This window comes from Littorina saxatilis, unplaced genomic scaffold (assembly GCF_037325665.1).
Source record: "Littorina saxatilis isolate snail1 unplaced genomic scaffold, US_GU_Lsax_2.0 scaffold_940, whole genome shotgun sequence".
Lineage (NCBI taxonomy): Eukaryota > Metazoa > Mollusca > Gastropoda > Littorinimorpha > Littorinidae > Littorina > Littorina saxatilis.
In genome coordinates this window covers 35001-52085 of record NW_027125782.1, presented here as the reverse complement: position 1 = coordinate 52085, position 17085 = coordinate 35001, and the positions used below count along the sequence as shown (strand labels likewise).

The 17085-nt window shown below is 43.5% G+C and overlaps 1 protein-coding gene across 1 annotated transcript in view; it reads left to right on the top strand.

The window, feature by feature from the left end:
• The first annotated feature begins 221 nt into the window (after positions 1 to 221).
• LOC138954243 (zinc finger protein 431-like) overlaps positions 222 to 17085 on the top strand; it is an 18838-nt gene continuing 1974 nt past the window's right edge. The window contains exons 1-3 of the mRNA XM_070326132.1: positions 222 to 732; positions 7003 to 7184; positions 14717 to 17085. The exon at positions 14717 to 17085 is cut by the window's right edge and continues 200 nt beyond it. Coding sequence (XP_070182233.1) covers positions 7010 to 7184; positions 14717 to 16605 — 2064 coding nt within the window. The 5' untranslated portion in view covers positions 222 to 732; positions 7003 to 7009 and the 3' untranslated portion in view covers positions 16606 to 17085. The remainder of the gene's footprint in view (positions 733 to 7002; positions 7185 to 14716) is intronic.

The following is a 17085-nucleotide window of genomic DNA, read 5'->3' as shown; positions in this document are numbered from 1 at the left end:
AAGCTGATTCTATGACCATTTCCAAGTTCAAATGGCACCAGATGGCACCATTTTGCTTCTTTGGAGCAAACATTTTTCCGGGGAGGGGGGGGGGATGCCCCCGAACCCCCCCCCCCCCCTAGCAAATTCAGGCGCTTCGCGCCCATCACATTCACTTTCGATTCAAAGTGCACCCCCCTTACAAAGCAACTGATCCGCCCCTGTCCGGGGTAGTCCGGAGCACAAAGTGACCCGACCGCAGATTGTCATTCCGACGACGCCATTCATTGTCGATTCATTGTACACATATCAAAGTACGCTTGGGACATACACATAATAACAAAAGACAGGGGTGGGACTCTTCCGCGAATCCGCGGATTTCCGTGGACACAACTTACGAATTCCGCTGGAGTAATCTATTTGTCCGCGTCAAATGATATTTAACGATTTTGTTCTCAAACGGCATTTATTTCTCAAACAGTTCGGAATCGTATTTGGTACAGTCTTCGCCTTTGCCTTTTCCGGTTTGCGAAACAAAATGGCGCACCGCAAAGACATTTAACATTGGATGAAAGTTTGAAAAACAAGTGGAGATGGGATTGGACAGGGGAGAAGGTTGATAAAGAACTTATTGGAGAATTCATCACAGTATCTATAACTTGTTGACTGAATGATATGGAGAGAAGTGAAGATGGAACAGAACACTGGGCTTGAGAGTAAATTGTGCTGACTGAAAACTCCTGATAACTAACAGTAAGTTTGAGCTTCAATGCATTAGGGCGTCACTTAGATCATACTATTGCCAGTATTGGATTATGGATACATGGTTCATTACGTAAATATGCACCATTACAATGTTACCCTTGTTGTGTGAAAGTGGTTTGTTTGTGTGGTTGAGGTTGTTTTGGGTTTGTTTGTTTTTGTGTGTGGGTGTGTTTTTTTTTTTTGGGGGGGGGGGGGGGGGAGGAGCGAGGAGAATTTTTTTTTTACCTGATCCAAACAAGTACGATTTTACTTTCAGAATGCACCAGATTGCACAGATTTTAATTTACCATTTAAAAAAAAAAATCGAACCCCCCAAGAAAAAAGTGATTTCCTCTCTTTTCATCACAAGAGAGTCCCAACCCTGAAAAAACATAAAGTAACACACACAAAAACTGTTGCTGCAGAGAGTCCCATCCCTGAAAAAACATAAAGTAACACACACAAAAACTGTTGCTGCACGGCAGTTTGGAACACACTCAGGTGCGGATCAGTTGCTTTGTAAGGGGGGGGGGTGCACTTTGAATCGAAAGTGAATGTGATGGGCGCGAAGCGCCTGAATGTGCTAGGGGGGTCCGGGGGCATGTGCCCCCTCCCCCCCCCCGGAGCAAATAATTATTTGGCCTAAAGAAGCAAAATGGTGCCATCTGGTGCCATTTGAACCTAGATATTGTCATAGAATCAGTTTCCCAAATTTTTTTAATTTTTTTTCGTCTGCCCCTGACACTAAAACAACAAATGCAACATCCTCAATATACAATGTGCCTTGCTGAAAAAATGCTAGCTTTTAATTGTTAAAGTGACTTTGTTTGTTTGTTTGCTTAACGCCCAGCCGACCACGAAGGGCCATATCAGGGCGGTGCTGCTTTGACATAGAACGTGCGCCACACACAAGACAGAAGTCGCAGCACAGGCTTCATGTCTCCCCCAGTCACATTATTCTGACACTGGACCAACCAGTCCTAGCACTAACCCCATAATGCCAGACGCCAGGCGGAGCAGCCACTAGATTGCCAATTTTAAAGTCTTAGGTATGACCCGGCCGGGGTTCGAACCCACGACCTCCTGATCACGGGGCGGACGCCTTACCACCAGGCCAACCGTGCCGGTCGTTAAAGTGACATCTTTTAGGTGTGTTACTGTTACTGTTAGTGTTAACAAAACCTATGTAATTTTGTCTTTCGAAGAAAAAGCAGAGAGAGCAAGCTTGTAGACAAAATAGTTTACGGTAAGTGAAGCTTTGTATACAGCAGTACATCGCTGAGAAAAAAAATCTGCCTTTGTGTGCAGCTCATTGTAAACGTAACATCGATTGCGGCCCTATGCTCCACAGGGAGTCTACAGGAATAAGTCAAAAGTCATTGTAAACGTAACATCGATAAGGCAGTTTATGTTGAAACATACGATCGACTGAATATAAGTGAATAGGCCAATAATTCCCCTGCCATATTCAGCAAACAGATTGCTTTTGTAAGACGTAGTGGCTATACAGTAGAACAGATTGCTTTTATAAGACGTAGTGGATATACAGTAGAACAGATTGCTTTTATAAGACATAGTGGATATACAGTAGAACAGATTGCTTTTATAAGACGTAGTGGATATACAGTAGAACAGATTGCTTTTATAAGACGTAGTGGATATACAGTAGAACAGATTGCTTTTATAAGACGTAGTGGATATACAGTAGAACAGATTGCTTTTATAAGACGTAGTGGATATACAGTAGAACAGATTGCTATTACGAGGTATGGTCCAAACAAAAGGATCAAACCCTGATTATACAAGTCTCAGGCCACTGATCATCATTTGAAAGGCCAAACATTTAACTGGTATACCTTCAGAAGACAACGTTATTTGGTTACTACGTCATAAATGACGAGGTTTTAAAATACGTCACTTTTGGGTTGTGCTTCAAAACGGGGTCTTTTGTCAAGCACCGTGAAAATCTTCACCTCTTTGAAGAGTGTAGCTCGGTAATGGTAAAACGAAAATGTCTACAAAGCTGAAGAATTTTACATGAATCAAAGCTGTTCCATATTAGACAATCTGACAAAAGAAAAGGGAATTTAAAACTGGGGAAATGGGGAATAACTCTGACAACCCAAAAAGATTTCCGAAGAGTGCTTTAAACGAAAATAATGTAGCTGCTGTGTCAACATTTTAGAACTAAGATTAAAAAGTGTACATGCAGGTATAAAGAGCAAAACATCAACTTTCATATATATGGAACAATCCAGAGAGTTCTACTCAATGATCTTCCGCTTCAAAAGCTTGCCGCAAAATGGGTGCCTCATTAGTTGACAGGGGAACGGAAGGAGCATCAGGGTCCTCTCGCACGCGATCTGCTCAACCGTTGTGAACCCAGTAGACCCAAATTTGTTATTACTGTAATCACTGATTATGAGACTTTGGTTTCCTTCTACTTTAGTGCCAGAAAACACAGAAACAAAGTGTGTCTAGACCAAAATGACGAGATGCATCAAATTTGTAAGCGACGTTTTTAAAGCAGAAACAGGGCTATTCGCTGTATTTTTCGACCACGAAGGTCCCGTTGCTGTCGATTTTTGTATTGCTACTAACAGCACAGTCATTGTCACATACTATGCAGAAACCATTTTACCCAAACTTATTCACGAGTTTGGCAGTCAGCGACCAAACTGCGAAACCCAGACTGCCCTTCTTCTTCATGAAAATGTCAGTCTCCACGAAAGAAGGGCCGTAACTCCATTCCTAAAAGACCAAATGATCTTATTTTTGCCTCACACTGTCTTCAGACCTGAGTACACCCCTTGAGATTTCCAGGCAAAATTGTATAGGCATAGATAAAAATGTCCACCAAATACCCGTGTGACTTGGAATAAAGGCTGTGAGAGGTGAATGCTCGCCCTAATAGGCTTGAGGTTTGCTTGAAGTTCTCTAAGCGCTTGAACATCAGACGTTTTGCGAACAAGTTTCACTGCACCCAGGACCTACAAAAAAGCCGTCAAATCAGAGCTGAAAAGCAACATCAAATAAGGCCACCTTAAGTCCTCTTCTGATTGGCTTAGACACTTGTGACTCTGCATCGATATCGGAGAAGAGTAGTTTTAATGACTGCTGTAATTTGGGCCAGATACGCCAAACGGTCTCTGCAAAAATCACATTTGATCATTTTGTTTGGATCATACCTTGTACGTATAAGACGTAGTAGCTATGGAGTAGAACAGATTTTATCCTACATACGTGAGGGAGACTATGCCCCACATGCCAAACTCCTACAATAACGCCAGATTCCTTCTGCTGTACTGAGATTTAGAAAATTGCTGCCGTGTTTTCGAAGCCAAAGGTAATATTTGACTAGAGCCGACTTGACGTCACTGATTGCAGTTGCACACAATACGCTAACGACTGCAGTAGCCTAGAATAAACTATTGAAGCGCCTGTATGGTTTACATATGTGCTAATTAGCCATGCAAGAGACCTGTATGCAGCATAAAATGGTGTTGAAGGCCATGGGGAGATTTATATAGCGCTTGAAGTTCTCTAAGCGTTTTACATATTAATTTCTGCCGTGTGAGATGGAATTTTTTACACAATATATCACGCATTCACATCGGCCAGCAAACCTCAAGCCTATTAGGGCGAGCATTCACCTCTCACAGCCTTTATTCCAAGTCACACGGGTTACGACGGGTATTTGGTGGACATTTTTATCTATGCCTATACAATTTTGCCAGGAAAGACCCTTTTGTCAATCGTGGGATCTTTAACGTGCACACCCCAATGTAGTGTACACGAAGGGACCTCGGTTTTTCGTCTCATCCGAAAGACTAGCACTTAAACCCACCACCTAGGTTCGAAAGGGGGCAGAAAATTGCTAACGCCTTGACCCAGGGTCGAACTCGCAACCTCTCGCTTCCGAGGCAAGTGCGTTTACCACTCGGCCACCCAGAGTCGGTTTCTATGACTTTTTGTGTGGAAAGCTTTGTTTCTTCGGGTTTCTATGACTTTTTTGTGAAAATCTTTACTCAGTCTGTAAACCTCCTGTAAGGCGGAGTGGGGCTTTAAACAAGACAGGCAAAGAAAACTGACTGTTTTGGAAGAAAATTGATTGTTTTCTTGACATATAAAATGACGGGCGCAGTGGCGGGATGGTAAGACGTCGGCCTCTTAATCGGAAAGTCGTGAGTTCGAATCCCGGCCGCGGCTGCCTGGTGGGTTAAGGGTGGAGATTTTTTCGATCTCCCAGGTCAACTTATGTGCAGACCTGCTAGTGCCTTATCCCCCTTCGTGTGTAAACGCAAATACAAGACCAAGTGCGCACGGAAAAGATCCTGTAATCCATGTGGGAACGCGGAATAACGCCGAATTGCCATTGTCGCCTGAGACCGAATTCCATTTGTCGCCTAACTTAGAATTTGTTCTTTAGCCAAATGTCGCCTAATGTCGAATTGCCAAATGGCGCCTAACACGGAATTCCCATTGTCGCCTAACATAGAATTCCAAATGTCGCCTAATGTCGAATTGCCAATTGTTGCCTAACACCGAATTCCCATTGTCGCCTAACATAGAATGCCAAATGTCGCCTAATGTCGAATTGCCAAATGGCGCCTAACACCGAATTCCCATTGTCGCCTAACATAGAATTCCAAATGTCGCCTAATGTCGAATTGCTAATTGTTGCCTAACACCGAATTCCAAATGTCGCCTAATGTCGAATTGTCAAATGGCGCCTAACATAGAATGAGAGAGAGAGAGAGAGAGAGAGAGAGAGAGAGAGAGAGAGAGAGAGAGTGAGAGAGAGAGAGACAAACATATTGCCAAGAACAGAACGCAAAATAAGGAAAAGAACGCCAAGTTGAGCGGAAATCCTCATAGGGCCCCCATTTCGGATCACTGCGACAATATTAAAATTTTGTAGAAGTTGTTCAAAACAATGTTTTCTCGCGGTTCACCAAAAGTCTAGAAGGGCCACACCAGTTGTTTAAAAAAAATATTTGACACAATCAGCTCCGTATTTATATGTTTTTGGAATCAAGAAATGATGTAGAATAAGAAGAACGTAAATTTGGATCGTTTTATATAAAAAAAATTATTACAATTTTCAGATTTTTAATGACCAAAGTCATTAATTAACTTTTAAGCCACCAAGCTGAAATGCAATACCGAAGTCCGGCCTTCGTCGAAGATTGCTTTACAAAAATGTCAATCAATTTGATTGAAAAATGAGGGAGTGACAGTGCCGCCTCAACGTTTACAAAAAGCGGATATGACGTCATCAAAAGTATTTATCGAAAAAATGAAAAAAAACGTCCGGGGATATCATTCCCAGGAACTCTCATGTCAAATTTCATAAAGATCGGTCCAGTAGTTTGGTCTGAATCGCTCTACACACACACGCACAGACAGACACACACACATACACCACGAACCTCGTCTCGATTCCCCCTCTATGTTGACTAAATGTAAAAAGGTAATTCGGTGTTAGGCACCATTTGGCACTTCGACATTAGGCGACATTTGGCATTCTATGTTAGGCGACAATGGGAATTCGGTGTTAGGCAACAATTGGCAATTCAACATTAGGCGACATTTGGCATTCTATGTTAGGCGACAATGGGAATTCGGTCTTATGCGACAATTGGCAATTCGACATTAGGCGACATTTGGCATTCTATGTTAGGCGACAATGGGAATTCGGTCTTAGGCAACAATTGGCATTTCGACATTAGGCAACATTTGGCATTCTAGGTTAGGCGACAATTGGCAATTCGACATTAGGCGACATTTGGCAATTCGTCATTAGGCGACCATGGAGCAATTCGACGTTTGGCGACAATTGGAATTCGGTGTTATTCATGTTACCCATCCATGTCAGAGTTCGGTGGGTTATAGAAACACGAAAATACCCAGCATGCTTCCCCCGAAATCGGCGTATGCTGCCTGAATGGCGGGGTAGTCTTTGGGATGAGACGAAAAACCGAGGTCCCTTTGTGTACACTACATTGGGGTGTGCACGTTAAAGATCCCACGATTGACAAAAGAGTCTTTCCTGGCAAAATTGTATAGGCATAGATAAAAATAGATTGTACTCTCCAAGGAAAGATCGATGGGACGATCATTTGAAGGTGAGTGGGAAAACTTGTCTTGAGGCCATTTAGGGTTGAAAACTCTGCAGCGAATTACTGATATATAACGAACTAAAATGTATCTCCCTTGAGATTCGTTGTACCCGGACTCCACTGTACATGTACCACATTTTTTGTTCTTTTTCTACAGTAACGCCATGAACAGTGGGGAACCATCAAGGCCTTCATTAGTGACCAGACAGGTACATGCAGAAGCTTCTCACTGCAGCATGGAGGAAGGAGACACAGCAATTCTGTCTGACATCAAGATAGAGATTGATGTCGCAGAAGAGACACCGCAGTACTGGCACATGACGGAACCAGAGCCATACGGTAAGGTTAACCAAACCTCTCTAACACTAAAACAACAAATGCAACATCCTCAATATACAATGTGCCTTGCTGAAAAAATGCTAGCTTTTAATTGTTAAAGTAACATCTTTTAGGTGTGTTACTGTTAGTGTTGACAAAACCTATGAAAAGAGAATTTTGTCTTTTGAAGAAAAAGCAGAGAGAGCAAGCTTGTAGACAAAATAGTTTATGGTAAGTGAAGATTTGTATACAGCAGTACATCGCTGAGAAAAAAAATTCTGCCTTTGTGTGCAGCTCATTGTAAACGTAACATCGATAAGGCAGTTTATGTTGAAACATACGATCGACTGAATTATAAGTGAATAGGCCAATAATTCCCCTGCCATATTCAGCAGATTGCTTTTGTAAGACGTAGTGGCTATACAGTAGAACAGATTGCTTTTATAAGACGTAGTGGATATACAGTAGAACAGATTGCTTTTATAAGACGTAGTGGCAATACAGTAGAACAGATTGCTTTTTATTTTTTATTTTTTTATTCTCTTTATTTATATAGCGCCTTATCCGAAGTTCAAAGCGCTTTTACGAGGTATGATCCAAACAAAATGATCAAACCACGATTATACAAGTCTCAGGCCACTGATCATCATTTGACAGGCCAAACATTTAACTGGTATACCTCCAAAAGACAACGTCATTTGGTTACTACGTCATAAATGACGAGGTTTTAAAATACGTCACTTTTGGGTTGTGCTTCAAAACGGGGTCTTTTGTCAAGCACCATGAAAATCTTCATTTCTTTGAAGAGTGTAGCTGGGTAATGGTAAAACGAAAATGTCAACAAAGCTGAAGAATGTTACATAAATCAAATCTGTTCCATATTCGACAATCTGACAAAAGAAAAGGGAATTTGAAACTGGGGAAAAGGGGAATAACTCTGACAAGCCAAAAAGACTGCGGAAGAGTGCTTTAAACGAGAATAATGTAGCTGCTGTGTCAAACTTTAAGAACTAAGATTAAAAAGTGTACATGCGGGTATAAAGGGCAAAACATCAACTTTCATATATAACAATCCAGAGAGTTCTACTCAATGATCTTCCGCTTCAAAAGCTTGCCGCAAAATGGGTGCCTCATTAGCTGACAGGGGAACGGAAGGAGCATCAGGGTCCTCTCGCACGCGATTTGCTCAACCGTTGTGAACCCAGTAGACCCAAATTTGTTATTACTGCAATCACTGATTATGAGACTTTGGTTTCCTTCTGCTTTACTGCCAGAAAACATAGAAACAAAGCGTGTCTAGACCAAAACGACGAGATGCATCAAATTTGTAAGCGATGTTTTTAAAGCAGAAACAGGGCTATTCGCCTTAAACTACTCACTAATGCTTCCCCCCCCCCCCCCCCCCAGCTGCAATTGTAGAACACTAGGCAACTGTCACTGGCTAATACACACACGCATACAGACACCGTCACACGCGCGCGCGCAGACACACACACACACCCACACGCACGCACGCACGCACGCGCACACACACACACACACACACACACACACACACACACACACACACACACACACACACACACACTCACGCTTCCGTACCAACATACGTAGCCGAAAGGTTTATTTGATTTGGGCCAAGTAACGAGGGCAGTTTACTTCAGAGAAAAATACCATCTGACAATGACCATGAAAGATAACATTGTACAGAGATAAATCCACACACACACACACAAAAGAAACAAATGTTTACATACATATCAATTCATAAAAACAAAATGACAATGAATTCAACAAAACATCAATTACTAATTAACACATACATATAGCCCTCATTTTGATTATAGTTATACTATGCAGGAAATTGATTCAAATGATGCAAATGCAATCATCTCCAAAAGGGGGTACACAATGCACTCAGCGAACCGTCAACAAAACTAATAGGTGGATGCCAGGGGGTGGATGGGGGGTTTGCAGAACTGAAAATCGCTGAACTTGCTTGCTGGCCGCTGCGCTGCTACTAATGACTTCGGTCCTCGCTCTCTCTCGCTCTCTCTCGGACTCCCTTATCTGTTACCATTGTTTCATTCCAGACTGCTCTCCTTCACTCATCACCTCCCCCCTGCCCTCCAACCCTCTTCTATTCCCCGCATTGTTCCCACGGGACTCTGCTATCACTTCCTCCTGCATTACCTCTACTGACACCTCCCCCCCCCTCCTTTTGCTGCATATCTGTCTCGTTTAAATAGAGTTTATGGTCGCTGACCGCTCCCTCTAAACTCACACTTAAACTACTCACTAATGCTTCCCCCCCCCCCCCCCCCCTAGCTGCAATTGTAGAACACTAGGCAACTGTCACTGGCTAATACACACACGCATACAGACACCGTCACACGCGCGCGCGCAGACACACAGAAACACACACACACGCGCACGCACGCATGCGCACACACACACACACACACACACACACACACACACACACACACACACACACACACACACACACACACTCACGCTTCCGTACCAACATACGTAGCCGAAAGGTTTATTTGATTTGGGCCAAGTAACGAGGGCAGTTTACTTCAGAGAAAAATACCATCTGACAATGACCATGAAAGATAACATTGTACAGAGATAAATCCCAAATAGGAAGTAATTAACACTCGTTATTCCGCCCAATTCAAGAAGTGGTAATATTTAGTTAGGATTGTTATGTTGTAATAGTTGAAGGTGTTTTGCGGACTATATGCAATCTATACGAGTCAATCACCTTGGGCGGCAGCTGATCTAAGTAACCTAAGTAAGCAGTGCTTTTCCAGTCCCCCATCACCTTGACGATTTCACCCGGCACGCCACAACTCAACGCCCCCGCGGCGCCGCCCCGCCAGAAACTGTGACTGGAGAAAATCCCCTCCAGCAACAGCAGCAGTTACACGCAGTTTCTTATTGAAATCAGATCCTTTGATCGGAAAAAAACCTGCGCCTTGGGGCCCATCGGTCCCAAAACATGAAACATATCAGTCACTGCGGACACTGGGCATAAAGGATGTGAAGGAATTGCAGGAAGCTTTAGTTTCCACGGAGCGTTCTTTACGCTGAATTGTCTTACTCCATTGAAAAGTTATTGACACACTGTCCGTCTCCAAAATCACCACGCGATCTCGTGTAAGCTGCTTATCGGGATCAAGATTCCCGTTGTCCTGGAACAAGTTCGATTTTTTGGAGAACTCCACAAAGAAAAAACACCAAACACGCCGCCCAAAAACACAATGTCTTGTTTACAATGTTTACATAAACATTATTCGCATCCTTCATCTGGAAAGAAGGAACACAAGGGCTTGGTCAGACATATGATCACACAGGTTCACGTTGGGGGGCCTCCCCCGGTGCCAGAAAGTCAACAGCCGCACTAACTCTTCGCGCCGCCTAGGCTCGTGAAGACGTGAAATAGTGTCAGCCATAATGTTTACACAACCGGCTACATGCACCGCCGCAATGCTACAGTTTACTTTAGCACATTCCCATGCCATTTTCCGAAGTAAGCTGTTGACATACTTATTAGTAGATCTGCCTTTATTGATAATTGATTTTGTCACAGTGCTATCAGTATGCACAATCACTTCTTGTCCGCACCACATCGGTGCCCATCGTGTCACAGCTTGTAACACAGCACATACTTCTTTAAAGTTTATGTGTAAATTGTTCGCTGCCGGCATGTCTTTTTTAAAATAGGTGTACTGCCAGTCGCCCTGCCAAAAGGCACCTGCTGCAACATTACATGCGTCCACATGGACATGCTGTTTTGCATTGTGGGAATAATACACTGTTCCATTAAATACATGCATAAAAGAAAGCCACCATTGCACATCTTTCTGGAATTCGCTAGAAAGCTTTGCTTTGTGCCGCTGCTGCTGAAGGGGTTTTATTGTGTCCAGTATCCGCCGCAGAAAGAATTTTCCTCCTCTGACAGCTTGACAGGCCCAATTAAGAGAACCCGCGATGCTTTGAAGCTGAGTTTTTGTCGCGCGCTTCTTTCCTCGAAATTGCAGTAGTCGCCGCCGCAGTTGCTGCAGTTTGTCACTTCCAAGTGACAGAGTGTTGTTCCGCGTGTCGATGTCGACTCCAAGAAATGTGATACGTTGGGTGGGCCCCACCACCTTCTTCCAGCTAATGTTGAAGCCTAGTTCCCTCAATAATCTAATCAAAGAAAATAACATGTCGTTGCACTCCTCTTTTGTTGCTGCTACTAAAAGAAAATCATCTATGTATGCTAACACACCAGGCATGCCTCTCCTGGCCATGCACCTGCGAATTGACTGTGAAAGTCTATGAAAATGTGACGGTCCTACATTGCTACCAAATGGAAGTCGACTGTCAAACAAATAAGTCGGTCTGTTTTTACCTTTGAAATGCCACTTGAGTCCCGTTACACAATAATCATCCGGACTGATGCACACTGAGCGATATGCGGACTGCAAGTCGACTTTAGCACACCAATAATCTGTCTTCGCTAAGGCGCACGCATCAGAGACTGTTTGAAACTTCACTGACTCAGGGATGGAGTAATCGTTCATTGCCCTACCTGTTGGTTTGCTGGCATCATGAATTAGCCTAACGCTACCATCTTCTTTGGGGATCGCGGCTAGTGCGCTTACGACCGTTGGCTTCTTACTTGCCACTATATAATTTCCTTTTGCTATTTGATCTAACAGTTCTTGTTCTACCACGTCGCGATGATCGTACGCTGATTTATGATTGCTTTGTTCTGCTGCTAACACACATGTTTTATGTTTTTCTGTTACCCGAAAACCGTGCTGTATACCGTCCAACAAAAATTCTCTGTCACAATCGCCCTCTAGCACTGAGTGCCACATTTGAGATTTTGCACTAATAGATGCATGATTTCCCAAAAACGCACAGTCATGAGGATCTAATTGAGGGAACGGGCTGGAATAGGTGGGGCCTACCGTTGTGTTGTCAGTTCGCTGCGCTGTATCCTAGGCACTGGTGTTTGCTGTCGCCTGGTGGTCTTTGCCGGGGTGCTCCTTTCCACACGTGTCACACACGTGTTCGAACCTGCAGCGGGACCCGTAGAGGCATGTGCCTTTGTTTGTGTACTGCAGGCACACCTCCTTCCCACTGGGTCCCACAGGTCGTCGAATACCGCCGCTTACCGTCGTGGCCTTGCCGCTTTTGTTGCCAGGAACTTGTTGGGCACGCTCACAGAGAATCACTGTGGACAGGTGGGGGTTGGGGGTTCCCCAAGCAAACCCGCTGGTAGACTGGCGCTTCCTGTACTCGTCATCGTAAAGGAGCACCGACTGCCAGGAGAATCTTGCGCCGAGCTCGCCCACCATCTCTGTATAACAGAGGTAAGCTTCGTGGTCGAAGTCCACGGTGTTCATGAGTTTTGCCATTATTTTAGCATTTGCCACGATCCAGTGGCAGGGGGATACTTTTGCAGAACTGAAAATCGCTGAACTTGCTTGCTGGCCGCTGCGCTGCTACTAATGACTTCGGTCCTCGCTCTCTCTCGCTCTCTCTCGGACTCCCTTATCTGTTACCATTGTTTCATTCCAGACTGCTCTCCTTCACTCATCACCTCCCCCCTGCCCTCCAACCCTCTTCTATTCCCCGCATTGTTCCCACGGGACTCTGCTATCACTTCCTCCTGCATTACCTCTACTGACACCTCCCCCCCCCCTCCTTTTGCTGCATATCTGTCTCGTTTAAATAGAGTTTATGGTCGCTGACCGCTCCCTCTAAACTCACACTTCGACCACGAAGGTCCCGTTGCTGTCGATCTTTTTATTGCTACTAACTGCACAGTCATTGTCACATACTATGCAGAAACCATTTTATCCAAACTTATTCACGAGTTTGGCAGTCAGCGACCAAACTGCGAAACCCACACTGCCCTTCTTCTTCATGAAAATGTCAGTCTCCACAAAAGAAGGGCCATAACTCCATTCTTAAAAGACCAAATGATCTTATTTTTGCCTCACACTGTCTTCAGACCTGAGTACACCCCTTGAGATTGCTGAACATAGTACCCTCTTTGAACATCAGACGTTTTGCCAACAAGTTTCACTGCACCCAGGACCTACAAAAAAGCCGTCAAATCAGAGCTGAAAAGCAACCCCAAATAAGGCCACCTTAAGTCCTCTTCTGATTGGCTTAGACACTTGTGACTCTGCATCGATATTGGAGGAGAGTAGTTTTAATGACTGCTGTAATTTGGGCCAGATACGCCAAACGGTCTCTGCGAAAATCACATTTGATCATTTTGTTTAGATCATACCTCGTATAAGATGTAGTGGCTATACAGTAGAACAGATTTTATCCTACATACGTGAGGGAGACTATGCCCCACATGGAGTTGTTCCCCTTTACACCTGCGAAACTCCTACAATAACGCCAGATTCCTTCTGCTGTACTGAGATTTAGAAAATTGCTGCCGTTTTTTCGAAGCCAAAGGTAATATTTGACTAGAGTCGACTTGACGTCACTGATTGCAGTTGCACACAATACGCGAACAACTGCGGTAGCCTAGAATAAACTATTGAAGCGCCTGTATGGTTTACATATGTGCTAATTAGCCACGCAAGACCGTCGCGATATAACCTTGAATGGTTGAAAACGACGTTAAACACCAAATAAAGAAAGAAAGAAAGCCACGCAAGAGACCTGTATGCGTCATAAAATGGTGTTGAAGGCCTTATATAAATGTGTTTCGTCTGGTTTCTATGACTTTTTTTGTGAAAAGCTTTGTTTCTTCGGGTTTCTATGACTTTTGTGTGAAAAGCTTTGTTTCTTCGGGTTTCTATGACTTTTGTGTGAAAAGCTTTGTTTCTTCGGGTTTCTATGACTTTTGTGTGAAAAACTTTGTTTATTCGGGTTTCTATGACTTTTGTGTGAAAAGCTTTGTTTCTTTGGGTTTCTATGACTTTTGTGTGAAAAGCTGTATTTCTTCGGGTTTCTACGACTTTTTTGTGAAAAGCTTTATTTCTTCTGGTTTCTATGACTTTTGTGTGAAAAGCTTTATTTCTTCGGGTTTCTATGACTTTTGTGTGAAAAGCTTTGTTTCTTCTGGTTTCTATGACTTTTGTGTGAAAAGCTTTACTCATTCTGTGAGGCGGAGTGGGGCTTTAAACAAGACAGGCAAAGAAAACTGACTGTTTTGGAAGAAAATTGATTGTTTGTTTTCTTGACATATAAAACCTGTTCAGTATTTGCTGCTTCTTTCTGCTACAGTGAAACCCCCTTTTAAGACCTCCAAGAATCTGGAAAATCAGATCTTAACAAAATTTGGAAAATCAGGTCTTAATTTTGCAAGGCGAAATTACAACATTTAGTAAATCTGTCGAACCCACAGAATATAACTGCACGCACTGCAGTGTTTTCACCAGGACAAAACAGCTTCGTCAATCCACGCGGCAAGGAAGTCGCTCAATTTTTGCGTGCAGCACGAAGTAAACACTCCTTCAGAAAAGCTATGTAAACATTTTTATCAGGAGACTTACACAAGATTTTTGAATTTTCTGTTACAGCACCAGCAGGTGAAGATTTTAAGACAGACAAAACAGTCAACGTGCAGATGGAGCGTACATCAGAAATACCAACATCGTCCAGTGCTGACAGCAACGTTGTTTGGCTGAAACAAGAGGCAGCTGAAATACCAACATCGTTCAGTGCTCACAGCGACGTTGTTTGGCTGAAACAAGAGGCAGCTGAAATACCAACATCATCCAGTGCTTACAGGGACGTTGTTTGGCTGAAACAAGAGGCACTTGAAATACCAACATTGTCCAGTGCTTACAGTGAAGTTATTAGGCAGAAACAAGGGGCAGCAGAAATCCCAATTGATTTTGGAACCATTGCAGACACAGCTTCATTTTCAGAACAAGATTGGGGTACATGTTCAAATGATATCAAGCGTGAAAAAGACGGTGTGGGGGAGGGTGGAGCAAGGCCAGTGATGGAGGTCTCCGACAAGTGCAAAGAGGAGTGTACATGCAATGCGGGGCAGGACTTCAAGACTGAGGCACTCCCAGCTGTGACTGAGACCAGCATTTCAGCGGCTGAAGACATCCCTGCAACAAATGTGTATGCGCATGGTGAGAGTTTTCTTTGTGGTGGTGTGGAAGTTGAAGAGGACAGGAAACCAGACATTGCACGTGACTGTGTAACGCAAACAGCATTTTGTCCTCTGTCTGCAGGCTGGTACTGTCAAGTGGAAGTTGAGAGTGTGGAACACAGTGGTAAAGATGAATTTCCTGGTTTGAAGAACAATTTGACAAGATGTGCACTCCCATGCAGTAAGAAACGACAATCTGTCTGTTCCATGAGTGCAGTTATACATGATTCAAAGCGTCAAGTAAACAATCACATGTTGACAAGAGAAAGACCACATGCCTGCCTTAAATGTACAACAATATTTGGTCAAAATGGGGGTGTAAACAAACACATGTTAACACATACAACTGAACAGCCACATGCCTGTCCTCATTGTTCAAAGAAATTTGCTCGGAAAGAGGATTTGAAGACCCACATGTTGACACATACAGGAGAAAAGCCACACGCCTGTCCTCGTTGTTCAAAGAAATTTGCTTGGAAAAAAAATTTGAAGACCCACATGTTGACACATACAGGAGAAAAGCCACATGCCTGTCCTCTATGTTCAAAGAAGTTTGCTCGGAAAGAGGATTTGAAGACCCACATGTTGACACATACAGGAGAAAAGCCACACGCCTGTCCTCGTTGTTCAAAGAAATTTGCTCGGAAAAAAAAATTGAAGACCCACATGTTGACACATACAGGAGAAAAGCCACATGCGTGTCCTCATTGTTCAAAGAAATTTGCTCAGAAAGGGAGTTTGAACTCCCACATGTTGACACACACAGGAGAAAATCCACATGCCTGTCCTCATTGTTCAAAGAAGTTTTCTCAGAAAGGGCATTTGAAGACCCACATGTTGACACATACAGGAGAAAAGCCGCATGCCTGTCCTCATTGTTCAAAGAAATTTGCTCGGAAAGAGGATTTGAAGAGCCACATGTTGACACATACAGGAGAAAAGCCACATGCGTGTCCTCATTGTTCAAAGAAATTTGCTCGGAAAGAGGATTTGAAGAGCCACATGTTGACACATACAGGAGAAAAGCCACATGCGTGTCCTCATTGTTCAAAGAAATTTGCTCGGAAAGAGGATTTGAAGAGCCACATGTTGACACATTCAGGAGAAAAGCCACATGCGTGTCCTCTTTGTTCAAAGAAATGTGCTCGGAAAGGGAATTTGAACTCCCACATGTTGACACATACAGGAAAAAAGCCACATGCCTGTCCTGATTGCAAAATGAAATTTGCTCGGAAAGGGGATTTGAAGACCCACATGTTGACACATACAGGAGAAAGCCACATGCCTGTCCTTATTGTTTAACCTTTACCTTTGACTGTGGGTCCTCCAGGACCCAGAGACACAATAAATCAAAGATTTCTCCTAAACTACTGAACAGAAATCAATGAAACTTTATGTAATTGTTGATCACCTGGTTGTGCACATGCACACATGAGGACGCTAATCTAGGTGAAGTGGTCATTAGGTAATTAAGGTGTTAATTTGATTATAACACTCACGACGATACGGGTCGTGGAGGACCCATACATATTAAAGAGTGCCCTACGTGACTATTCCTTAACCGACAGCGCGGGTCGTACAGGGCCCATGATGTTCAAAGAGGTAGAAAGCTAATTATTCTTCTCCCGATGATGCGGGTCATCCACAACCCATACTGTACAAAGCAGAGGCAGAGTGTTGTTTATACATTTCCTGACAATACAGGCCATATACAAGAAATGTTGGAAAAAACATACGCCTGCTTGTTCTGGATAAACACATTGTGTTTGAAAGTCTGAGAAC